Below are 27,251 nucleotides of genomic sequence, written 5' to 3'. Positions count from 1 at the left end.
GGATTTACCAATCCTATTTCTTATAATACAACAATTTGACAGTCAATAGTCCACATCTTTTGCTTATCAGCATTAGTCAATAGAGTGAATATTTTTATATAAGCAGATGTTAATTCTTTTATTTTTATAGGCCAATCAATGTTACCTTTGATAGATCAGAACTGCCAGGAATCAGCAACTGGACAAAGAAAAATTATCATCTCTCATTGACCAGCGGGCAGATAAATCAGTTCCCCTGCTCTGAAGAAGTATTCCAAACTGAGAGTTTTGGGAAGCATTTAAAGGTACAACAGATGGTGAAACTGGCATTTCATCAAGCATAATGTAGAGCTTATATTCTTTCCTGTTCTTGCAATTTCTATAAATAACATAAAGAACAGGAGTACTTGTGGCACCTTAGAGACTAACAAATTTATTTGAGCATAAGCTTTTCTGGGCTATAGGATGCATAGAATTGAATATACAGTAAGAAGATATTTATGGCCCATCCTGATTATCACTTCAAAAGTTTTTTCTCCCCTGCTGATAATAGCTTCTCTTAATTAATTAGCCTTTTACAGTTGGTATGGGTACTTCCACCTTTTCATGATCTCTGTATGTATAAATATCTTCTTACTGTATATTCCATTCTATGCACCTGTTGAAGTGGGCTATAGCCCATGAAAGCTTATGCTCAAATAAATTTGTTAGTTTCTAAGGTGCCACAAGTACTCCTGTTCTTTTTGCTGATACAGACTAACACGGCTACTACTCTGAAACCTATAAATAACATAGTGTGGCTCTCATATTCATACTTCTTATAAACTTTGATTTTTTTTCCACCACAACAAAAGTCTCTTTGTCTTTCCTTAATCTAATGTTGACCATCTTTTAAATGTGGGGCACTTTTACAATACCACACCAAGAATGGCAAATATAGCAGTGGTCCTTCAGCACTCTTTGTCCTCGAGTATTTTCTGCATTATTGCTGATTTGTGAGGAATAGTCTAGTGCTAGTATTCAGCCCTATCAATCTGTTATCATGAAAAACCTGTAATGCAATAACTCAGCGCCAAAGGGGCAGTACAGTCACACAGAACCATGCTTCAAAAATTGCTTAGCTAGCACATACATAAGTTTTCACAGCCTGCTCGGTTGGCTTAAATATCAAGACATTTCTTCTTCAAGCTTTCATCAAATCCTGATTGGCTGACAGTTAACCTTGAACCAACAGTGGCTTGTCTGGAAGTTATGATGTTGAAGTGGATGAAAATAATACCTTGTATTATTAACAGAGAGCCCATAAAAACTTCATTTACTGTCAATGCAGCAGCAATCTGGCATATACATTACCCTTTAGAAATTGAAACATCACTGTGTCTACTTTGTATTGCTAATGTGAGCAGGAGGCATGCAGAGAAAATTCCTAAATAATAGGAAGTTCTTAAATATAGGCTTTCAGTTTTTATTGCGATGTGTTGGCACTAATTGCCCAGCTCTTGGTGCCTAAGTCGACTTTAAAGTTGGATGTTCTTTGTCAATTTCTGCTCACAGTAAATGTGTGAAACACTGTTTGGTAATTATGTCTCCTGTTTTACTATTTTTTGGCATAATTCACTTCTGTAATTTTAGTTGCATTTTAAGACGTCAGGAACAATATATGCAAAATCCCAGTACTCCCTATCATGTGTTGCTTGCTGGACTAAGGGCGATGTAAAGATCTGACTGCCTTGTTGTGTATTTGTGGACGTACCAACCTATCAGTTGCCACTTGGTTGATCTAGCAGTAAGACCGTCCCAGCATGCACCCTTCCTCCTTCCTTAAAGTAGTAGAGACCTTAAAGCTGATGAGGTTATGCCCCTCAAAATTCAGATCCAGATGCAAGACACTGAAATCCTGGGAAAATTTGAATCTGGATCAGAACTGTCTGGATCCAGAGCATCTCTAATATATAGCAATGGTCTTCAGCAAAATGCTGAGAACTAGAAGACTCAAGGTCCTTTTGTATAGTATCTAGCACAATGGGGTCCTGATCCACAACTAGGGCTCCTAGGTGTATGGTAATATAAATAATTAATACAATAAAAATAAGATAATAATACTAATAAATAATAATAATTAAAAATGTTCAGCACCAGGACGGGAATCCAACTAGGAAAATAAAAGTTTTAACAGCGTCAGTTCATGTCTCCCGAATTTGAGTGGGATGTGTCTGCTCACACAATGTTACCTTTACTTTTCTTTTCCACCCTACCATCCTTGGTCTCTTTGGGGGCAGAGACTGTCTCTTACTGTGTGTTTAGACAGCACCTAACACAGTGGGGCCTTGATCCTGGTCAGGGGCTCTGAGTATTGCTGTAACACAAATAAATAAATAAGGTGGACTGCCTTTACAATAATCCAGGAGAGCAGGAAAGGAACATTAGACTGAATACTTAAAACACAGCCATGTGTGCGACTCTCCCTTAAAAACCAATGGCAGCCCGTCAACCTTCTGGGGTGAAATCCTGGCCCCACTGAAGTCAATAGCAAAACGCCCACTGATTTCATGGGGCCAGGACTTCCTCTCTGGTATTTTTCTAACTTTCATCATCTGTAGGAAGCAAACTCTCTCTTGCTGTGTTTTTCCATTAGAACGTTATGCCAAAGGATTGTATCCAACCAACCTAGCCTGCTCTGTCTGTGCTCACACGTTATCCTCGGTCTGTAAATAGGCATGCTATTTCCTCAAGAACCTTACAAAAATAATACTATGGAAGAAAAGATTACTGGGGTAAGTAAATATTTAAAGAGGAAATTACCAGCGAAGGCAGAAATAAAAGGGAACATGGCCTTGAAACAGTTCCCATTAAATGTCTAAAAGCAGTTAACCTTCAGCAGGGATCAGACTTCCAGCTTTCGTGGTGGCTGCCACTCTAGGGGGCTTGTGCATGGCGTGTGTATAGCTCTCAAGGACAGCTTGATTTCTGGCACCTCTGGATAAGCTGGAAATTGTAATTGCAGTCACAGCGAGTTTCTGTGCCTGGAAGTGACAGGCAAACAGGTTCCTCTTCAAAGCGGTTACACTTACCGTATGTGTAAAGTGGGAGGGCAAGGGGGACCGCACAAAAGGGGATCTGCAATCAAGGGCTTGGGGGGGTTTCTTCCTTCTAATAACTTAGCATCACGGGGTGAACACAACACTCTTTGGAGGCTATCAGAAGCCTAGTCATGCTGTGGTGTTGCTTCTCATTAGTAGGCACTCTTTTGGGGACCACTAAAACCAGTTTAAAAGAAAGATGTGTGTATAGAAAGTGGAAGAGAAAGACAAAGGAAAATGGCAAACTGTTATGGAAACTCCTGATCTGTTCATTAAGCTGCCCTTTAAAACGGGGCTCAGCATTCAATGCTGCTGCATTTCGTGTGCAGGCAGCAAATTGCACTACAAAGTGGGACACCCAATTACAGTAATGTCGCAATGCTTTTCCAGATGGGCAGGGACTGGCAGAGTGGCTGAGGTGATGCTTTCAACATTTAATGGGGAGATGAGCTAGTTTCCTGGGGCGAATCTAGAAATGTGCTGCTATCTTTGCCAAGGAACCAGGGGATGGTGTTGGGAACAAATCATGATTCAAAAGGATGCAACAGAGACACTATTTCTTTTCACTGCAAGCTATGTAGTAATACAGGCTATGATCCTTCAAGGATCCTGATATGAGACGACCCATGGGCCTCGTCAGTGAGGGTCCCTGTGAGCTCACGGGGCTGCCCATATGGAGCTCCTTAAAGGATAAGGACCATAGAATGGTTGGCAAGGGACAGTGCTGAGAGTCCAAACTCTTAAACCTGCTTCCCAACCCAGCGCAAATACTGAAAAACACAGAAAGTTAGGAATAGCGATGAGAAGATAGAGCCTATCTGCATCTCCAAAGTGCTTCTCACACACTTATCTAGCCACTCTGCATGCAAAATGGTGTGATTTGTCCTGAAGGGCTACACCATCCTCTTGCGTGAAATAATAGTTGAAGTCTGAGAGCTTCTCTCACTGTAGGCTTTTGAATGGCACTTTATTTCACCTTCTCTGTTTCAGCTGGTGACTGTTCACTTCAAACTTGTAAAGCGAATATCGGTTCAGCAATGAACAGTGCCCATTCACAACATGAGCCTTACAAAACAGAACAGTTTGCCTTTGCTATAAAAGATGCCTACATATTCAGAGAAACCTCTTCTCTTTCATTCTGCAGTTAAAGCAGCAGATTGGCGGCCTTATTAATTTAGTTCTTTAGGCTGGACAAACTTTCATCTTTTCTTTCTCATTATAATCAACGCCACCCCTCAATGCAGCTTTAATGTATTTGCCACATGCTCGGAAGATGTGGCACTTGCTAAATTACTGGACAATTTTATTTACTATCGTCACATATCGCTTAACAAACACTTGCCTGGTCACTGCTGGCTGGCTATTCCAACAATAAGTCTGGCTGAAGTCAAGAAGCTCCCTAGATCTTAATTATAAAGTCATGAAACAGACTGACTCCCTTTACAGTTCTCTTACCACGAAACAAATGAGAATGGAACATTTATTTCTAATCATAAATCCCAAACCCTTCAGTTTAATTTTTCCCAAGCTAACTTTCTCACGTAGCTAAGCAGCATTTGCCTTCTATTATTAGCTTCTGGCCCAATATCGGCTGACCAGCATCAGTCAAACTGTCTTCATCTCAATGAGCTTGGGGACTCCCAAGGATCTCTATGTATGCAGACTTCAGCTTGCAGCTTCTAATTATTTTCTAACAGATAATGGAACGCTTAAATTCAGAGAGGTTAGATTAAACTGGTAAATGGATCAACCCGCTGGATAAAATCATAGCTCACGAGAACTCCTCCTGGAAACACCGAGCTTATTGTTGATGAGATCAAGGGCCCACTTGATTGCCTGTTTCACTGTGACAAACTAGTATATTTTTAGCATCACAGAATGTTCATTATGCTTTCTAATTGCAACATAACTTGGGAACCTATAATAACCCTAGTTTTACTCATCTCTTTGCCTTGATGTAAAGCCATCTGATTGAGACAATAGCTACATGGCTTGTTAGGAATTCATGATGGCATCAAATAATTTGAGGCGGGGGAGGGATTTTGAGCCGCATGGAAATTATAGACTTCTGTTTAAACGTTACTGACCCAGCCAGCTGTGGGGCCTCCCCTGCCTCCCCCGATAACTGTCCTCTCCTCCTACATATCAATGCCCAGGACCTTTATGTTCTCTTACTGCTGCCAGCTTTTGGCGAATGGGGGGAGCTCGGTTCCCTCCTGTTGCCTCCTGGGCCTTCTGGATACATCAGCTACTTTGCCCCAACATCTGCTTTCAGAGAGACCAGCTGCAAGAGACATTGCCCCATCGATTCCAATGGTGATGTGGTGCAGATGAAATGTGATCTTCCAGTCAGAGAGCAGAAGCAATGCCATGTGACTCAGGCAAGTAATCATAGGCTGTGAATAGCTGAAATGAACCACACACTTCACTACCTTCGCAGCTAAGTGCAGAACTCCTGAATCTAGTCTTCCCACAACAGCAGCGACTACCTCCAGTAAGGAGAGGAAATTGAAAGTTCACACAGAGATTTAATTCCCACTGCCTCCTGGAGAGGAGGGAGAAGTATGGGCCACTTAATGGAATTTTCCTTTGCTCTGTTCAGCACTGGAAGACACTTGTGACTATGGTGACAGGTGGAAGAAACAGACAGGAAGAACTGTACCAGGAATGTGTAAAGAAGACAAGGAAAATACTATCTGCTATACTTCTTTGAAGAAATATCCGAAGTTAAGGATGTATTTTGGTAAGACACTCACAATTGCCTGACAGGAGGAGGGGGTTGTCTATGCCATGTGCTAACATATTGCATTATGCCATTATAGGCATTATGGATCCATTAGCAGGTGTTCAAGGCTGCTGAAATGACAGCCCAGTTGCCAAATTGCCATGCCTTATTCTCTTTTAGTGCAACATTTAGCAGAATCTCAACTGCTCATAAAGCACTCTCTGACTTGCTTTCTGTCGACATTAAAAGTTTTAACAAGAACCAATGGGCCCCATTGCTAATCGCTCGGTCTTGTATGGGATACCGGATATTTCTGTACATCATTCATGTCACTCAAATGGCTAGATGACCTAAGACATACCATTGTGTACATGAATCAAAATGGAGTTTATGATGGATTCTACTTGTTACATACACTCTCAGACAGCAATGCTAAACTTATCAGTTTTAAGTGCAGGGTACAAGCACACATATCACAATGTTAATAATTCCTGACAAGAGGCACCACTATACTGTATACTTGCAGAACATTGTTGGCTAAGTGCTTTTAACTAACCAAGCCATTGGGAATGTCTATAAAAATGCTTTTCCAGGACAACATAATTGCTTTGACTTAAAGTTTTGTAGGTATAATAATGTTATTGCCGTGTGATAGTTTGCCAACATTGTTATGCCAATAAAAAGTTCAGTGTAGATGAAGTTATACTGGTATAAAGATGCTTTATACCAGTATATCTTATCTTGCTCCACCAAACTGGAATAAGATCAACTGACATAAGCACTTTTATATCAGCACAACTGAAATGACACCAAAAATAATAATAATAATACCTAGCTCTTATGTACAGTTTTTATCAGTATATCTCAAAGCACTAGGCTGGCATGATGAAAGTGGCAAAACTTTTAAGTGCAGGCAAGACCTAACTCTCTTACATAAATACATTTTTTTAAAAAGCTACAAGTGAGAGCAGGATTGGGTTCCTGTTTATTTCAAAACACAAAAGATATAGGGGGAAAAAATCTCTGCCAACAGATCACAATAAAATGGGCATTGGTGGTTACTTCTAAAGAATGGGATTGACTCTGCTGCCACAATAATTATCCTTAGTTATAGAAAGTCCTCAGGGCTACAGGTGGTTGTTGCAACCCCTGTGTTATAGCAGCATCTATTGAAGGATGTCATGGGAAGCTAATGCTCTCTCTGTCTTGCTGTCCCTTGTCACTCTAGGACTCGAACAGAGCTATGGCTGGGAATCTGGGCCAGAGTTTTTAGATGTTAGAACTAAGAAGACTAATCTTTAAATTTTCTCCTTGTGACCGCTGGGGGACGGGGGAAGAAACAGGCTCCTAAGGGACCATCATTTGAAGTGGGACTGAGCCTAACATGACTGCTTTTGATACATGCTACTGTTATAACTTTCTAGAAGGATAAGGAGACATCTCTTATTCCTGAGCAATGTATCAAATGTTATGACATATGCACTGGAGGCAGTGGTCAGTGAATAAAGCATTGCTCTGGGAATCAGGGTCTTATGCCTGGCTCTGATACTGAACTGCTGGGTGACCTCAGACAAGTCACTTCCCCTCTCGGTGCCCAGTACCCCCATCTTTATGTGCCCTCCTTTCTGAGCTGCTTTGAGATCAAAGGATGACAAGCATTATGTATGTACAATTATATATGATTGTTTTCTTATTTTATACTTTATAAACAGACAGGGCCAGATACTCAGCTGGTGTGAACTACATAGCTCCACTGATGTGAATGAAGCTGTGCCAAATTTACACTGGCTGAGATTTTGCCCATAGAGTTGAATTCTGCCATTAAGTAGAGAGGCTCAGTTCCCACTGAATGGCCCTTCGTTCTTTGCACATTTATTTCACAGGGAGGCTTGACTATGATGCATCAGGCCCCTAATGTTTCAGATATCTATAGTTATTGCTACTCACTTAGAAGCTTGACAGTTATTTTGCCCATTAAGCAAACATTCGATCCTCCTTAGCCCTCCTCCACTGGGCGTTTCTATCAGAGCAGAAGTCAATATGGCCCACTTTTGCTTACTCCTTTATTTGTGAACAATGATTATTGATATCATCAGCATGAACTGTGCAGTGCTCTGAAAAACGTTGAAAATACCTTGATCTCAGTGTTAGCCTGACTGCCTGAGAGTTCACACATGGTAATTTGTCTGAAATAGTTGAAGCTGTAATTGTACGTTTCTGCTGGTTTCCCGGTGACAGAGTAGACCACATGATGGGAGCGACAGTCTCCATTTGGTTTCTGCTATCATTAATGCTAATCAAGTTACACACACACACACACACATATAACCTTAGAAATGCAAAAGTCTTCAGTCATTTCCCAGTTCAGAAGAGGAATTTTATAATTTAGGGCTTGCCAAAAACAAGTAGAAAACTCATATGGACTGTCAACATATTGTCACTGCATGAGACACACATGTTCCTAATGTCAATGACCTTTTCTTTTAGCACTGAGCTGAAAATTGCACTTACGGACTCCATGAATATAAAACTTATTTATAAAAATATGATCCAACCTCTCACTAACAACACTCTAGATCAGGGGTTCTCAAACTTCATTGCACCACGACCCTCTTCTGACAACAAAAATTACTACACGACCCCAGGAGGAGGCACCAAAACCTGATCCCACCCAAGCCCCACCACCCTGGGCGGGGTGTGTGTGTCAAAGCCCAAGCCCCACCATCCTGGGTGGGAAGGCGGTGGCAAAGCCAAAAGGCTTCAGCCGCAGGCAGAAGTCCTATAACCTGAGCCCTACCGCCCAGCCTTCGGCTTTAACCCCAGGCCCCAGCAAGTCTAAGGCAGCCCTGGCAACCCCATTAAAACGGGGTCACGACCCACTTTGGGGTCCTGCCTACAGTTTGAGAACCACTGCCCTAGATTATTAAAACTAATGAGGTAATAAAAACCCAATAGACTTTGTCTCAGTTACTTTCCGTCGTTTACACGTGGTTGTTTATTGCAGAACCCTCATTGCCTGGTGCTGGAGGAAGTTAGAGCAGCCAGGGGCCTGCTCTGACTTTTGCCACTGGGGACCTCATGCCAGCTGTTCCACCACGCCTTTACACACATGCCCTACCCCCATTCCTCTAAGGGAGCAGGGTAGACAGTGCCCCATTGGAGACTACCTCTGCATAAAGGGAGTTGTCTACTGGCTACCTCCAGGCATTGTAAGGCCAAACTGGAGAATCTAGCCCTTTCCATATTGTGGCTATTGGCTTTACCCCAGTGTTCTGGGGTAGATTTCTAAAATGACCTCGGTATGATAAATGTTTAGGGGCAGGTCTTCTGCTGGTGTATACCTGCCTACCTGCATACCCTGGAGTGCAGCTGATTTAACACATCTGATGTTGTGAGCCTTACTTTTGAAGATTGCCATATAGAGATGGCTGAGGATAAGTTCCCCAAATGACAGGGGGGAGGTGTAGAAGAGCCAAGAGTTCTATACAAAACCTGACTCTGTTGCTACTGAGGGTACTGTGTTGTAACATCAGGCTACGTCTATGCTAGGAGTGGATTCCCCTGCTTGTGTGCATATACTCGCGTTAACTCTCAGCTAGCTAGCACAAGGATAAATAACCATGGTAACATGGGTAGCGGCAGCAGAGGCATGGCCGAGCTGTGCCCAGGACGTACCCACTGCTTTTAGGTGGCTTTATACTTTATGCTGCTGCCCGTGGTACCATGATTATACTGCTATTTATACACATGCTAGGTAGATACGAGCTAGCACAAATATGTGTACATGAGCACGGGAATGGTAGCATAGACACAGACTTCATTAAGTTTCAGGGCACCTAGAGCCTTTATACAGGCATCCGCTTAACACTGAAATATAAAGAAAAGAAAAAAAAACGTAGGCAGAAAATTACCTTTAAGTTTGGGAGGATTACAGACTGATTTGTTTCCACTGTCAGCACTAGCATGTTATATTTAGGCACAGTCAGAGAGGCTGTACACCTCTTACTTACATCCATGAACTCCACATTTGCCTTGGGACCAGTTGTCTCATTAAGGATTTTAATAGCCACAGGAATCTTTACTGTTTCTCCTTCAGGAACCCAAATACCCTAGGGAAAAAAAGATATAAAAATTAACTCCACACTAGTTGTTAAATCTTTCTCCATGGCTAGGCTTCTTTTCATTATACAATATCCAATTCAGCAAGGAACATTAGAACTCAAAACACACAGAGTAAGTGCATTGAATCATAGCAATGCAGGGCAGGAAGGGACGTCAAGAGGTCATCTAGTCCAACCCCCTGAACTGAGATAGGACTAAACAAACCCAGACCATCCCTGATAGGTATTTGTCCAACCTGTTCTTAAAAACCTCCAGTGATGGAGATTCCATCCCACTCCCTTCGAAACTTATTCCAGAGCTTAGCTACCCTTAGAGTTACAAAGTTTTCTCCTAATATCTAACCTAAATCTCCCTTGCTGCAGATTTAGCTGATTATTTATTGTCCTACCTTCACTGGCCATGGAGAACAAACTGTCCTCTTTATAACTGCCCTGAACATATTTGAAACCTCTTCTCAGTTCCCCCTCAGTCTTTTTTTCTCAGGACTAAACAGGCCCAGGTTTTTTTAACCTTTCATCATAGATCAGGTTTTCTAAACTTTATTATTTTTGTTGCTCTCCTCTGGACTCTCTCCAATTTGTCCACATTTTTCTTAAAATGTTGTGCCCAGAACTGGACACAGCACTCCAGATGAGGCCTCGCCAGTGCCAAGTAGAGCAGGACGATCACCTCCTGTGTCTTACATAAGACAGTCCTATTAATACACTCCAGAATGATATTAGCCTTTTATGCATCTGCATATGTTGGCTCAGCCAATTTCTGGTACACTCTAACTCCCAGATCCCCTTCAGCAATCTTGCCACCTGGCCCGCTATTTCCCATTTTATAGCAGTGCATTTGGTTTTTCCTTCCTAAGTGCAGTACTTTGCACTTGTCTTTATTGAATTGTGTCTTATTGATTTCAGATCACTTCTCTAATTTGTCATGGCTGTTTTGAAATCTACACCTGTCCTCCAAAGTGCATGCAACCCTTCCCAGCTTGGTGTCATCCATAAATTTTATAAACACATTTTCCACACCATTATCCAAGTCATTAATGAAAATATTGACTAGTAACAGACCCAGGAGAGATCCCTGGAGGGCCCCGCTGGATACATCCTTCCTACTGGAAATTCAAAGACAAAACTGTAACGTAAATGAACCTTCTTGACATGAAAACTCTTTGTTCAGCCATTTCTGCTCAGTAATGTCAGCATGCCCATGACACACAGAACAATACGTGTTCCTTTGCTAGGCATTGCTTCCAACTAGTAGTGTATTAGGAATGTCAATTTGGTAGGCCTCAATTTACTTTGAATGGCTACCGGCAGCAGAGAGCTTGGCTGGGTTCCTTTCTAGCTCTAGCACTCTGGGCCCCATTTCCTATTGCAGCTACCCAGTGTAAGGTGGTGTTTGCCACATTGCAGAAGCACAGCCCTTGTTCCTTTCTGTCCCATAGCTGCAGCCACCTGGCTCTGACCTCTGTTGCTCCTGACTGCATGTCTCTGCTCCACTTCCACAAGGAGCCTGTACTGGGCTCTGTTCCTCCCTCTGTCCCTGTTGGGTGGGTGAGGGGACAGTTATTGACTGATCTGGAACAGCTGGGCAGAGGAGGGGAGACACTTCCAGGAGCAATTTCTGCCTCCTTGCCAGGCCTCTGGAGCAAACTGCCATTGACAGTGGTGTTACAGGAGACTGGGGAGGGCAGGGTCACACAAGCTCTGGATCTTACACATCACGCATGGACTGGATCATGATATGCTAAGATCGATGCCCCCTTCTGCGAAACGTATTTTCTCCAGTGAAAAGTACACTTAAGCTTTAAACTGAGCTTGAGAGCAGCTAATCCTTACTTTTCAACATCCCATGTTGTCTGTGCTTCCGATGTGGACTGCAGGAGGGGCTGTGTGCCCCAGCCCCTTGGCATCCTAGGCTTGGCGGGTGCTTCAGCTGGGGCCACGCACCTCAGCCCTGTGGCTTCTGCCGCGGGCTGCAGCCGGGACCACGCGCCCCTGCACGGCAACTGCCTTGGAGGCCATAGGCCCCCTTGCGGCTTCCCAGGGCCATGTGCTCCTCCCCCACCCCGCCTGCTGCAGCTGGGGCTTGGCAGGGGCTGCAGTCAGGGCCACGCATCCCTGTCCTGCAGCTGTGGCCAGCGCTGGAGTGGACGCCATGTGCCCCCCGTGGCTGCGCACGCCACTGCAGCTGCTGGAGCCAGGGCTCTGCTCCCCACCATGGCAAGGGGCTCAGCCTGTCAGTCCCCCCGCATATGGGACTCCATTTCTCCCCCCTACCTAGCCCTGCCCCCTGTTAATTTTTAGTAAAGTAACGGACAGATCATGGGCTCCATGAATTTTTGTTTATTGCCCTAGAATTTTTCTAAAAAATAACCATGATAAAATCTTAGCCTTAATTATAGGTGCTGATCAGTTTTCTTGGAATTTTGCAATTTCATCACAAGTTTAATTACAAAATGTTGAGAATGTGATTTCCCCCTCTTCTTTTTCAACCAACTCTATTTAGTGCTTCTAGGTACTTTAACTATGACCTTTAAACTGTGGAATCTGAAGTGCTCAATAAATCTTAAGGGAAATTTGCCATTGTTTTTAATGGGGGAAAGGATCAAAGCTTAGCTGATTATGCTGTTATTATTATATAAGGGAGAGTAGTATTATTATTATACCCATTTTACAGCTTGGTCAAATGAGGTATAGAAATTAACGGGCTTGCACAATGTGCACATTATGTCAGTTACTGAGTGACAAATAGAACCACAAAATCCCATTCCTGTTCTTTAACCTCAAGACTATCTATCCTGTATGTTTGTCATGTCTGTATGTTTGTGTGTGATGTTATTTTTCTCTACATGGAGTAATGTTTGTGTCTTTACCAAGTGAAGCTGAAATCAGCGGATGAAACTAGAGGTGTACTCAAGATGCATCATCATACCCAGAGATGAACTCCCCGGACAGGCTGTGGATTATGATTCAAGCCCATCTGTTGTATAGACAAGAGCTGGGTCCCACACTGCGATGTAACACTTTCAATGATCCATAGGGTTCAAAAAAGAAATAAGGCCACTCAATGCTGTTCAGTGAAGATACTTGCCTTATACACGGTTCCAAAGGCCCCAGAGCCAAGGACCTTGACTCGCTTTAGCTCAGTTTCCTTCAGGATGCGAAGCTGCGCTTGGTTGGGTGCTGTGCCACTTGGGGTCAAGGGCTCCACCAGCTGCAAATCAAAATCCATCAGGATTAGGCACTGGACACAGGAAGACCTCATGAGACTCCTGTTGAAAATGTGCATCTAGTTCCTACTCAGTCCAGTTGGCTAACTAGTTATTAGAATAAAGCAATGGATCTAGTGGTGCCAGGGCTATCGATTCTTCAAGTGAAACCAGTCAAGGTCAGTAAAAAACCAACAGAAAGCAGCTGCAGGATTCTCGGGAGTAACATAATTTCCACTAGGGGCTGCATGATGTCATTAGGAACTGGAAACTGAATCAGTGTCACAATATGTCCCCAATGACTTTTGCTAATTGCAGCAATATAAATGTTTTCTATCTGATGGAAACACAGTGTTTATTATCAGTGCACCATATTCTATTTTTGGCAATTTTAGTGCCCTTTAAAAGTGGCTGTTTTGCTCTTGAATAATGGTGACTCATTGATTCATCAAATTCTTATCCTCTTTTTGCGGGTAAGGCTCATTGCTCTAAGCCAGTGGTTCCCAAACTGAGGTTCATGAATCCCTGGGGGGTTCATGAAATGTTACATGGGATTCTTGGGGAAAAAAATCCCTAATGGTGGATAGAGCTGTCCATAGGGACCCCAGGCAGCATGGGGGGCTTCCAAGAACTAAGCAGATCAAAGCAAGCATATCTATCACTCTGAGGAGATTTAAATTTCAAGACTCCTTATACAAAATAGAAAGGGAGGTGGATATTTTTTGCTGTTTTTAAAATTAAATAGGCTGCTAGTGTTGTTTTTAAATTATTATGAAGAACAAGTTTAAGCTTTGTTGTACATGCGTTGTTTGCCTGGACTGCTCAAGACCTGAATGCTTGTGTAGGAGGAACTCTTTGAGATGGCATCTTAAATACCTTCCTGCTGTTTCACATCTGATACTCCTTGATGAAACATAGGAGCCAGAGGCGCCAGTACGCGGGGGGTGGGGGCAACAAGTGTCATGTGCTGCCCCCATGTAGGTGCCCCCTCCCTTGCAGGCCTCCCCACTTTTCCAGCGGTGCTCCTCCTGGCCCCAGGGTGCATGGAGGCTTTGCCCCCGAGCCCCTTTTTTCTACTGGTGCCTCTGATAGGAGCCTTGTCTTATAACAGGCTTAATCAAAAGCGATACAAGCTACAAAAGTGTTGCCATTTTCATAATGTAATAAAAATACTGTAATGATAAATAATAATAAATAGTGTGCAATAAGCATGTCATACATACACAATTTTTATTTCCAAAATCACTGCTTTTATAATTTTTGCTGGGGTAAGAGAGAAAATCCCTGGAAATATTCAGTTTTAGGAGGGGGTTCATGAGAATTGACATTTTAGTGAAAGGGGTTCGCAGGTTGTTAAAGTTTCAAAATCACTGTTCTAAGCTTTAGTTGTGCCTTAAAGGAGGGCAGCTTTTTCAGAAGCAGAAAACATCTGCAGTAGAACAAGAATTTACAGCTGCAACTAATTTATTGCAAGCACTGGTACATTGTGAATTATGATCCAGCAAAGTTTGTGAATGAAGAACAACAGTATGTATGCTCAATCAAAAAGTCATCCGATCTCAGCAACATACAGCCTTTGACTAAAAAACAATGTTTCTTTAAAAATAAATGAAAAAATAAATGAAAAGAACAATACTCTAAACACTGACAAATAGCCTGTCCTCTCTCAGGATAAGGAAAATAATTAAGGGCTACTCCTACTCAAATTGCTTTGAAATCACTGCAGTATTTCAAAGTGTCTGTTTACAAGTCTAAGTGCATAGTGCTCTTCAGTTTGGACACTATTATCATGCTTCTATGAGCATCATGGACTACTTCATTAGCTGAACAAACCGCTTTGGTGCAAGTAGAAATACCAGTAGCTGGAAATTACTTTTTAAAAGTCTTTAAGAAAATACATAACAAAAACAAACAGCAACAAGCCAAGTGAGTGCGAAGAGTTTGACAGCGATATTTTCATAGTTTGTTTCCTTCTTCCTCCCAATATAGTTTACTTTTCAATACTCATTATGGTGGAAGATGTAGGCCAAATGTAAAAAAAAAAAAAATACAACTATGGGAGAAGGTGAACACACAAAGGGCCGCAATCTCTGGTTCACTTCATAGATTCCCACAGAACTTTCCCCCAAATAATTCCTCTTCCCCTTTGTGCTGCCCTGGCAGTGCAAAGGAGATGGAATCTGGAGTTTCACCCATGCCAGGGATTCTCTCAGTCTAAGGCCATCCCTAGAAGTTAAAGAGTTGGTATACCTTACTCCTACCACCCTCCCCAACAGCTGACCAGCTCAGGGGCACATTGGGGTGGAGAGCAACAAGAAGGAGATATAACAAGAGTGGAGGTGTAACCCATTGATCAGCGTGTGTTGATCTGCAGAGATTATGGATCTGTTACAGACCTCAGCTAAAAAGCCTGGCTCTTTAGCTCAAGCTATAGCAACTCATACTTTTAGCTGTGGATGTCCCTGGTTCACTCCATGGTGTCTCAGACAAGATGGCAACTGTCACAAGTGCTCAGCCACTGGGCAGTCCCTAGGGGATGGTTGCCAATTGGCACAGGTTAGCGTTGCAGCCATTCAGGAAGAAGCTTAATGAAAACACAATGTTGCTATGGAAGTCATTTGGGATCAATCTCACACCACTGAATTCAATGGGAGTAGGAGCAAGACCTTAATGACACCAATCGTAACACAATGGAATCAGACAACCAATGACTATTGGTTTTCCTAAACTTTTTTTTTCTTTAGAGGGATCTGTCTGTACTATGCATCTCTGAAAGTGTGTCAGACATATAGAGTTTAGGAGATCCCGTGTCAACCTTCATTTATAGCTGAAAATTTAAGATTAAACTTTAATGATGATCAAATATGCACTTCTAACCAAAAATAAGCTTCTGAAGAGCACTGGGACTTGTTTTTTCCCCCCAGTAGTGAAGCCAACATGGTAGGCAGGCTACATTGAGCCCAAATAGTTTGTTCTATGGCTCCGTCTCACTTTTTTGCCAGTGGGACTATGGGCCCAGTCCAGTTCCCTTCTGATTCAATGGAAGTTTGAGGCGTAAGTTTCCAATTCAGCAAAGCAATTTTGTTATTATTTATATTGTGCCTACAGGCCTCAAACAGGTTGAGGCCACATTGTCTTACCCACTGCACAAACGTAATAAATGAGAGTTCCGGCACATACGCATGTGATTAACACCATTCACTTTCAGCAAGGGCCTGATGCAAAGTCCACTGAAGACAACTGGAGTCTGATCACTGACTTCAATGGGTTTTGAATATATGATTAAGCGATTAGATGAATCAGGGCCTAATTTCTACTGGGAACAGGATTGAGACATGTATGTCAGATAAGATGATCAAAATGCTCCCTTATCATTAAAATATATGAATTAATATATTCATAGGTGCTGACTCCGTGGGTGCTCCAACCCAGATCACCCATGGGAAAATATAGTGGGTGCTCAGCACCCACCAATGGGCCCTGCCAATCAGCTCTTTCCCCTTCCCCCAGCTCTTTCTGCCTGCCAAAGGGCCTTGCCAATCAGCTCTTCCCGCTCCCACACTGAATATCAGCTGTTCAGTGGAGGGCAGGAGGCGCTGGGGGGAGGGGAAGGAGCGGGGGCAGGGAGAGGAAGTGCTAGGGAGGGGCATGCTTGGAGGAGGGGGTGGAATGGGGTGGGAAGAGGCAGGGCAGGGCCAGAGCAGGAAGAGGCAGGACCTTGGGGGAAGGGGTGGAGTGGGGGTGGGGCCTGGGATGGAGTTGGGGGTTTGAGCACTCCTGGGAAATCAGAAAGTCAGCACCTCTGGATGTATCAATAGAAAACTAATATCCTAGAATAGCTTCATTCACAATATACAATAAATCCAGTCTATGGAAGTATTTCCAGGGACTCAGTGGGCATTGGATTAGAACTCTAATATATTGTGTGAAAAAAAGTAGAGAAATACTCTGCATCTTTTCAAATATTCAGCTTTTCTGAGAGATACAACAGAAAATATCCTCACCTCAGTCTCCAGGAACCTCCGCAAGGCCCTCTTCTTTTTGATGCTTTTCCGCCGAACATAAACGGCAAACGTCAGGCCCACAATGATGATGATAAAGAGTCCACCAATCACGCCTGCAGCAATCAGGGGGGTTCTACCAATCAGAATCAAAGACTTTAATGCAAGGCAGGGAAACAGAGCAAAGAAAAGCTGCATGCATGAAATAAAACACCTGGAAAACTTATGAAGCGTATAGCTCTCAAAATGCAGTAATGTCAGATGATAAATCAAGGAAAGCTCATTAAGTGTGGCATTGCTTTCCATTATCCATCTAGGATATTAGTTTTTAATGCACACTTGTGAAGTCGTGGACAAGGAAACACAACATGCACTCTGATGGCAAATGCAAACCTGCAATGGCAAAATGAGGATACATGTACCAGAAGCTTGTTCTGCAAGGAACATAACTAATCTGAGGTCCTCCTTTATAAAACTGACTAGATTAACTCTTCTTTTTTTGCATATTTAGATTAAAAAAGTAACACAAATTATAAAAGACTAACTGATACCACTTTGGGCTGTGACTGTAAGTTAATCAAGGCTGGTTCTGAAAGAGGCACATAATTCCAGAGACGTTGCTGCATGGGGCTCTTCAGAAAGCACGCTTAAAATACTGTACTATTGTAAGTGTCATGTTTCAATGGAGATGTAAACCTGAAGCCCTGATGTTTTTGCAAGAGTTAGGATGTTAGCTCCCAGTGTCCATATAAATTTCACCTTAGGTAAATATCAGAGCTGTGCACAATTCAACAGTTTTAGCTGATAAGTGTTCAGTGATTGTACCCCCTAAGTTTTGCTGTGATATTTGGGCTCACACAAATGCTAAAACTCAAATGGCAGATAAAAGACTGATGAGTTAGGTCTTGTTTAAGGTTGAAACCATATGATGCTGCCAAATTATGCATGGCTTGCACACAAAACCACAAATCCCTCCCTGGCCCCCACAACTCAGCCCCAGCTGCACAAAAGGTTTGTGAACTTCTGAGGGGGAGTTCAGCCCCTTTCATCTGGTCATGGATTCCTTGGGAGTACACCAGATCTTTACGACCATAGCCTCTTAGTTCAACTCCAGCTAATCTCAAATCCTTATGTCGTATTCGTCCTGGACCTGGAAGCAAGGAGTACAGTTCTCCTTCAGCTCAAGGAGCACAGGTGAAGGAGTAACCCCTTACGGCTTCTATTCCCCACACCTCAGCAGTCTCACTCCAATCCAACCAGGGCTTCTGATCCTACATCTTGGGCAACTCTCTGTAAGTATGTTGCTGATGCAGGGTAGTTCTCAGCTTCTCCAGCCACCCCTATCAGAAGTACTGTATCAAATTCAGATAGCAGAAATTTAAATCTGCCAAATTTAAATTGAAAGATTTGGGTAATAAAGCTCCATGTTTAAATGTTCACTATCATGCTCACCCATGGGAAAGTGATTAATCCTTAGGTGCTTAACACATCACTTAGGTATTCAAATATTTGCAGGTAATCCAAATCAAGTCTCAAGACCTTCGACATTTGCATGTGTTATTCAAAACTTCAGGAGCTGAGTGTAAACACCCAACTCATTACTATGCCCCCAAAAGTGGCATAGTAGAGATCATGTGGGACTTGAAACAAGCATTGCTAAGTGTTACCCAATAAGACGTAAGTAATAAAAATGGGGTAGGTTTTGCTTTGGAATGGAATAGTAAACATTTCCTTCATTATAATGATACTTCATTTACAGCTCCACCATCAGGACTTTAAAGTCATATAATCTCGCAAACATTACAGAGGGAAAGAGATATTAGATCATCCTGTTCATCTTCCTGCCAATGCTGAGTTCCTTCCCAGAGTCAAATGTCAAGTGCTTTCTCCTGTTTTAAATGACAAGTCTTTTGACTCTATCACTTGTTTGACACCATAACTGCACTGAAACCGCACATTTCACTGCTGTTCACTATCATCCCTTGATCACTTTTAGGCACTAATTTTTTGCAAGTATCACTCATTTCTCTCTTTTTTTTTTAATGCTTTGGTTTCTTAACTTACTCTTTTGGTTGTCATTAAGACTTGTTTCATTTCCTATCTATATTTCTAACCCACTGAGCCCCATTTGTGTTATTTCTCTACTGTCTCTGGTGTTTGCAACACCTCACATTTAATATCATTTGCAAATTTCATTAACATGCTGTTTACCTTTTCCTTCACTGTCGTTAATAGAGCTCCTTAATGAAAGTGGGCTTAATACTGATCCATGCAAGGTGGTGTTGATCAGAGTGTAACTGCAGGCATGAAACCTTTTCCCATTATATTTTTTAATCTGGATCTTTTTGCATGTGCCACAGCCACCTACCCACAGCCTCAGCTTGATGTGTGACTGGACTCATAACCCCTTATCTCTGGTAGCATGAAGAGCTTAATCCACTTATATTATAGCTACAAAACAATCTGTTTCTGAATGCAATCACCAGCAGTTGCCTCCTCCCGCCACTTTTACCACAGGCTTAAAATGAGTTCCATGAAAATTAAGTGTAAGAATGTCAACCATGAGACATCAAAGCAAGTTTCCTCAGCAAAATGGAGATGTTCATAAATCATTTTCAAACACTGAGGTCCCAATTCTCTATGTCCCAGCTATGCTAAGATGTAGTAGAGAGTGACAGCCGCAGGAAGCTGGTGGCTGGCTCTTTGATCCTGCCTGGCTCTGGTGGAAATTAGAACAGCTGGGAGCCTACTCGAACTTCTGTCACTGGCATAAGCTCCATATTGAACTTGGCCACAGAAAATCCTTTGGTTACGTTGGGGCGGAGAGTTCCACTGTGCAAAGGGAATTCTCCACTGGCTATCCCTGGCTATTCTAAGGCATATGTAGTGCCTTGAATCACCATTCAGTCCCTGCTCTATTCCTCAGGCAGCACAATTCTGCACTACATCCTTACTTGGGGGCAGATTGCACACTGCCAGCTTTTAATTATTAGAAAAATACGCTAGAAGAAATATTCTGACTTCTAACCTGGAAACTGTGGGCATGTGGCTGAATACTGAAAGCAGGATCCTAGGATCCCCTGTGGAGAAATATCTATTTTCTTTTAAATGCGTACAGTGTTTTCATCTTTAGAAGCACACCAAAATTGAGATGAAAGTTCAAAGTTTTTATTCCAAGATGTATGAGGGCGCTCAACAGGGGAGCACGTAATGTCATTCCAACAGCTCCAAAACATCTACAACACTGCAAAAACCAGATAACATAGCCTAATTAATGACATAGAGTAGTAAGTGATTTCATACTCTCGATTGGCAAACAGGAGAAAAAGACAAAATTTTGGTCCACAGAGAAAGAAGAACAGGTCTTCTGTCCCCAGACCATCTTCAGTATTAAACCACAACTATAAAAAGTAAATAAATTGAGCTTTGAAGTCTGGTTTTTAGAGTGCTATAGGGTTTTTTAAAAACATATTTGAATGTAGGATTCATCATCACCTTGAATGCTGATAAGCAGCAGCTTCTTGCTGTTTTTTTTCTGGTAAGGCATTCTTTAACTAGAGGCTATCATTTTCTGACAGACATATGGCACATTCCCCCCACCCCCAATAGGGAATTCACACGACCATAATGTTTTACTATTAGAGACTTGCCTCTCCTGGAAGCTTAGGTATTCTGTAACCAAAATATGAAATACCCTATTAAGTCAGAATGGCACGCAAATTGTTTTCAAATGTATTTTAATAGCATCTCTCTTCTCTTCACTCATCCTCAGTAAGTTGTACAAGTGGGATTTCCAAAAGCATTCAGTGTTAGCATAACTTTGCTCTTCTGAAATCCGTTGACGTGAGAGAAGAAATAGGCTAACACTACTTGCATATATAAGATGGGCCTTGCTTTGTGTTTATTCAGGGAACATTATACATCTTTTTAGTTCAGAGAATAGTGATTTCTTCTCCACCACTCTTTGGCTTGTAAGTAAAGAGTTACTGAACACTGTGGGGAAGCTTGTCTGTATTAGAAAATTTTATCATGTTTAAACATTTCTTTTTAAACAATCAAGTTAGCTGACATAATACTGGCCACAACTCTATATTCAGTGTAGACAAGGGCCAACCGTGTTCAACATTATGTCAGCTAGTCATGCTTAAAGCTAGGTTCCAGCAGGTTTTAAACCAAAACTTATCCTTGTCTACACTGACCACAAAGTCATGGCTAGCATTTAATTAACTAACTCAGCAGTTAAAACTCGTGTTTAAACTTGATAAAATTTCCCAGTGTAGACACATCCAGTATTGACAAAAATGTATTTGTATCCAAAATGGCAATTCTCTTTGACCACATCCATGCCTGATTTAGGCACTGATTCAGCAAGGTATTAAAGTATGTGCATAACTTTAAGTATGTGAGCAACAATAATACTCAGCTCTTTTATACAACACTTTTTATCAGTAGATCTCAAATACTTTACAAAGGAGGGCAGTATCACTTCCCCCATTTTATAGAGGGGGAACCTGACCAGCTAAAGTACTCACATGCTTAGAATTACAGATATGCTTAAGAGTTTTATTGGTTCAGGGCTAGAGTTCTCAGAGTCTTACAAAATTGATCTCTAGCATCATTCTGAAAATAAATTCTTCCCATTATTAAAATAAACTATTAATCAAGACAAGCCTCTTGCTACTCTCAAAACAAATGCAAGCTGTTTAATATAGGGTGCCAATGTTTAGAGAGGGTTACACTTGTTTTGATTATGAGGAAAGTTTTTACTGAAATGGAAGCCAAATGCCAATGTGATGAACAAACACTGTGGGAATGTCAATTAATTGGTAAAAATATGTCCTAACTGTCCCTTAATGTGATAATTTTATATTTCACTTTAATAGTATGATGGGTAATGTCATTTTGTAAAATATGTGAAGGGGCAGAAAGAAGAATATGTCTTTAAAAATCAGTCTAATTTGGGACCACAGACACTAATATATATTATAATTGTATGATTATTGCATGGTGTCACCAAATAACAGGTTTAAGGCTGTCTGGGTGACGTAACTATTCATTTCTATACTAGAGTTCCTTAAGGTTAATTTTAGCCCTGAATTTTGAATATTTGATGTGTGAAAATTAAAACATCCTTGTCCTGTTTTCACCAGAAATGACTGATATGTACTCCCAATTTTAACTCCATATCAATATAGTTTTTGCCTGGGAATAAATAAGTAATGATAAGGTACCAATTATCATGGTAGGAAAATATAGGTGCTTTTATCTACATACAGTAGAGACGACCATTTGACACTATAGCATACTTGATATTTTTATGCTGAGATTTTTCTTTTCCACCACAAAAGGAAGAAAAAGAAAGTTACTGGTAAGAACTTGCATGGTGACTTTGTTGCTAGGCTTGTCATTTAAATGGATTAATGTGTCTTATAAAATATGCCGAGTTAGCTCCTGGATAAGGTGGATTGATTTATCAGTGATGGAAAGGCAGCTAAATTCACTAGATTTGACTCACAGGTGAAGCAGGTTCATCAAGTCAAAGAACAATCCATTTATATTCTTGTCATATTTTCCATTTTCTTTGGAAAGAGTAATTTTTGCTTTACTGAAAGAAAACTAGAGTCATATCAATGGCGTGCTGATGGGCTGATTTGTGACTAAGACCATTGGCTTCTACTTAAGCAGCTCCCCTCTGCATACATAAAGAGTACATGTTGGGTCCATAAACTGAGATACAGTACATGGGCTTCGCTATAGCAAGTTGCATGCAGTTGACTCAATGTTTCATTTTGTACAATTGACATTATTAAACTGAAAATGTGCTTTCTTCAAATGTAAGCATGTTGCACACTCCAGTTGTAGGATATCATATGCCAGCAGGTCAGTCTATCATGGAAACACATACTTCATGAGAACCACGTTAGTTTAAATTTGGTTTGACTGTGGTTTTCAGAGTGCATAATTAGGCCAATCCTTTTCTCTACCCAATATTTTACTGGCATATTAAGTCAATTAAGACACTATTCAGCAACCCTTTATATGGCAGAAAGTGTCATACAACTTGGAGAACTGGATGAGTAAAATATGGTGGTATGACCCAATTCAATCAATGGCAAATCACAATTTTAATAGGGAGGTGTGTATAATGGAGAATATAGGTCCCAAGACGCAACACTCCATCTTGATCTGAATGGAAACATCACAAGAATTGTTGGATAGGATTTTTTTCTTCATTGCTTAATCTCTGTGTCCAAAATATGCAATTCACTCCTAGCAAAAGTGAACAGGTAAACTAAATTCAACTGTGCTATAGTAGATTCTGCATTATCTTCACTCTCCAACCTGTATAACTTTTCACAGAAAAGGCAGAACTCAAGCATAATTATTCAGAGATTCCACCTCCACCTCATAGCTTGTGCATAGAGCTGAGTAAATACTGTAAATCCTGCATTACTGGAAATATACTAGCATTGCAACTGATAGCGTATTTCAATCAAATTCATGCCACTCTTTATTTACAGTTATGCACAACTATGTACACATGCATGGAAATGTCTTTGTTCACACACAAAGAATTGGAAACAGTTGTTTGTTAGTGTGCCCACATGTATGTGAGCCTGGGTATTTATGAATCAACAGAGCAATCAGTCATTATTTCGCTCTCTAGAAGGATTCAGTCATCCAATCAAGGTACAGAAAGAACGGCTAGTCATTCAGGTGATCCATCACATCCCATGAATAAAGAACTGTGAATAGGAACTCTTGGAGGTGTACATTTTTCAAACAACCAATTGTATGACACTTGTTCATTCGAGCACAGTATTCTTCCTCTCTTCCGGCACTGAGCTGTTTTTGTGAAGCCACTGTGCCCTATTACATCGCTGCTATGTTCCATTACAGAAGTGGCTGCATTCCAGTGGTCGATTAAATGAGTCCCATAATGATCTATACAAGTTAGAGAATCCGCAAACCTTTACAGAATCTGGGGAAACCCTGCCTGGAGGATTCAAAAGCTGCTTCTCCCAATTATAAAAGCATCTCTGGAAGGTTATGGAGCCTAAGAAAGAGATAAGAATCGGGGAGGGAGTAGAGTGTTTTAGCTAAATTGTTGCAGTTCATACACTTGAGTTGAGGTCCAGCATTAAATATTCTATCAGTGTAATATAAAATATACATACTAATTACATTGAGCATTTGGTTCATCCTCAGATTAGTTTACAGAGCCTATGATTTCACTCAGCTTCAATGTCTAGACCACTGCCCTTTCTTAGTGCCAGGCACAAAAGACAACGCAGGAAGCACTCCATGTCAGTCGCCCTTTCCCTGGGGGATCCCAACTGACTATCCATCAGAGCATTGACTCCTGAGCTCAAAGATCTCCATTTTCTCACTTTAGGGAACAGGAGACTCCTTTAAGCGAGCGTCTGTCTTTGCTGCTGTCCTTCTCTCTCAGTAAGGCACAGTTCTGTTTCCTTTGATTCGTTTTTGGAGTGCTAGCCTTCACAGTTATTGGAGTCCCTTTGAGAGCCGTTATCCAAGAGATTAAGAATCACAGTGCAGATTTAATGAACTTTAGCTTACTGGTGGTGAACACAGACTCTTCAGTCCCAGCTGTAGAATTATCTAGGATAGCTTCAGCTTCCTCAGGCTCCAGGAAGAATTCAGACCGGAATAGCTAGGATTGCATCTCTGTGCTGGTTCTGCAGTCCTTTACAAACTACCTTATTTCAGAAGTTGTGCTTTCCAGGCCTTTATGGCTTCATTGCTTGCTTTTTTCAGGGGCTGATCCTGTGAAGTCATGATCACTCTCAGTTCCCTTAGATGCTAATAAGAGTTCAAGGACCTCGACACATCTGTGTAGTAACTTGACACTCCTGCAACTTCATCCCAGGAGCAGTCCCACTGAAACCAAGAGTCAGGGCAGAAGGGTTGGGACATCGGAGGTTGAGCCATACATTTTGGTAGGAAACAATTGTGGGCTCTGAGGTGGGGCTGGGATGAGGGGTTTGGAGTGCACGAGAGGGCTCCAGGCTTGGGGGGTGGGGCTGAGGGATTTGGAGTGTATGAGGGGGCTGTGGGTTGAGGCAGGGGGTTGGGGTGTGAGAGGGGGTGAGGGCTCTGGGCTGGGGGTGCTGGCTCTAGGATGAGGCCAGGGATGAGGCATTTGGGGTGTAGGAGGGGGCTCTGGGGCTGAGGGATTTGAAGTTCAGGGGGTTGGATTGCAAGAGTTCTGGGGTGGGACTGTGGATGAGGATTTCAGAGTGTGGGAAGGGGCTCTGGGCTGGATGTGTGGGCTCTGAGGTGTGGCCGGGGATGAGGCTGGTGCAGAATGGAGCTCTGGGTTTGGGCAGGGGGCTCAAGGCTGGGGTAGAGGGTTGGAGCTCAGGCTGGGCTTACCCCATCAGATCCCGGTCAGCAGTGCAGCAGGGCTAAGGCAGGCTACTCCTTACTGTCCTAGCACTGCACTGCACCCTGGAAGCGGCCAGCAGGTCTGGCACCTAGGCTGGGGGTGGGGGGGCAGGAGGCTCCGCATGCTGCTCTCGCCTGCAGGCACTGCCCTCCCCGCTCCAGCTCCCATTGGCCAAGAGTGGGGAGCCAGTGCTCAGGGTGGGGGCAGTTGGCAAAGCCCCATGGCACTCTTGCCTAGGAGCCAGACCTGCTGGCCACTTCCAGGGCACGGCGCGGTGCCAGGGCAGGTAGGGACTAGCCTGCCTTAGCCCTACTACACCACCAACTGGACTTTTAATGGCCCTGTCAGCAGTGCTGACTGGAACCACCAAGGCCCCTTTTCGATCTGGTGTTCAAATTAAAAAACGGACACTTGGTCACTCTCTGATTAGGATATACTTCCTCTCATAGTCTAGCAACAAACAATGGTAGTAGTTAGTCCTGTATGTGCACTGATACTTTCTCGTATTCTAATAAATGCCTCAGAATGGCCACAATACTGTATTTACATTCAAACATGTACTCTTGTTATTTCTCATTAAATTCCAGACATGCAAAATTTATCTGTGTGAGACATATGAGGGAATAAACTTAACCAGTGCTCATAAATATCAAGAAGAAACCAAGGTAGATGCATAACAAGGTATACTGTATTTCTGCTTATGCCTGATGCTACTTTGGGAGTTTTCACTATTATATTACAGAAGTAGTATTCTATCTGTGAAAATGTCCTACAAAAATTATACCAATCATTAGAAAATCCCATTTGATTAAGGGGATGAAAAAGATAAGAGAAATTGAAGAGACTGCTATAAACAAATGCAAGGCTTATGGGAAAAGAAATGGATACTATGATATCCCTAAGAATTCCAATGCATATATAACATCTTCAAGGGTGCTTATGGCTATTGGTCAAAATACTAGGATGGATTTGTAACCATAAATCTGAATTTCCTGGCAATTCTAGCTATATCCATATAGCATTTGGCTTCAATTTAATTTTCTCAATTCCTCTCCAGAAGTAAAATAAAAAGAAATCTCAATGATCAAAGTTATAAAATAGAATTTTCAGCTCTATTTCTGACCTGCATTTCAGTTCATGCCAATTGTACTGAATGGGTGGCAAACTTGGGGAGGGAATGTGGTTAAGGGAGGAGTTATAATACTAAAAATTGCCATGAAGAAGTCTATTCTTTATAAGGAATAGATATACCTATTTGGCTAGAGCAAACCTTCATTCGAGACTCAAACCAAGCTGTTTTTGGTGTTTGAAATGTTTTTTTCACTCCCAAGTCCCTTTGCACTTCCTGTTTCAAGACAAAACTGTAACTAGATCTGCTTCAGTACCAGACAAAAGGCTTTTCTTATTCTCTCTCCAGCCTTACCAGAAAGAGGAAATAAAAAAATCTTAATCTTATGAGTCTTTCAATCCAATTTTGCAGACTAAATAGGTTCAGATTAATCGGGCAAAATTGGCATCGGCAGCTAATCATATAAGCAAGGACACTGTTCAGAGCAAAGACTATGTTTCAAGAAACCTGATTTCTACTCCTGACTCTGCCAGCAATTTGCTATGTGGCCTGGGATAAATCACTGTAGATCTGTCTACATTAAAACCTGTTACTATGTTTATAACCAGGATGTGACATAATTGATTCCAAAAAATGGTTTAGGTCCATGGTTAGCACACT

General features: G+C 42.0%; 1 protein-coding gene across 6 annotated transcripts in view; it reads right to left on the bottom strand.

The window, feature by feature from the left end:
• Positions 1–27,251, bottom strand: part of ERBB4 (erb-b2 receptor tyrosine kinase 4) — a 1,029,410-nt gene that overhangs the window by 192,213 nt on the left and 809,946 nt on the right. For all 6 annotated transcript variants that reach the window (XM_030580258.1, XM_030580260.1, XM_030580261.1 and 3 more), the window contains 3 exons: positions 17,116–17,248; positions 12,994–13,116; positions 9,795–9,893 (listed from right to left, as the gene is read on the bottom strand). In XM_030580258.1, coding sequence (XP_030436118.1) covers positions 9,795–9,893; positions 12,994–13,116; positions 17,116–17,248 — 355 coding nt within the window. The remainder of the gene's footprint in view (positions 1–9,794; positions 9,894–12,993; positions 13,117–17,115; positions 17,249–27,251) is intronic.

The sequence above is a fragment of the Gopherus evgoodei genome, chromosome 11, assembly GCF_007399415.2.
Source record: "Gopherus evgoodei ecotype Sinaloan lineage chromosome 11, rGopEvg1_v1.p, whole genome shotgun sequence".
Classification (NCBI taxonomy): Eukaryota; Metazoa; Chordata; order Testudines; family Testudinidae; genus Gopherus; species Gopherus evgoodei.
This window is presented reverse-complemented; position numbering and strand designations above follow the sequence as displayed.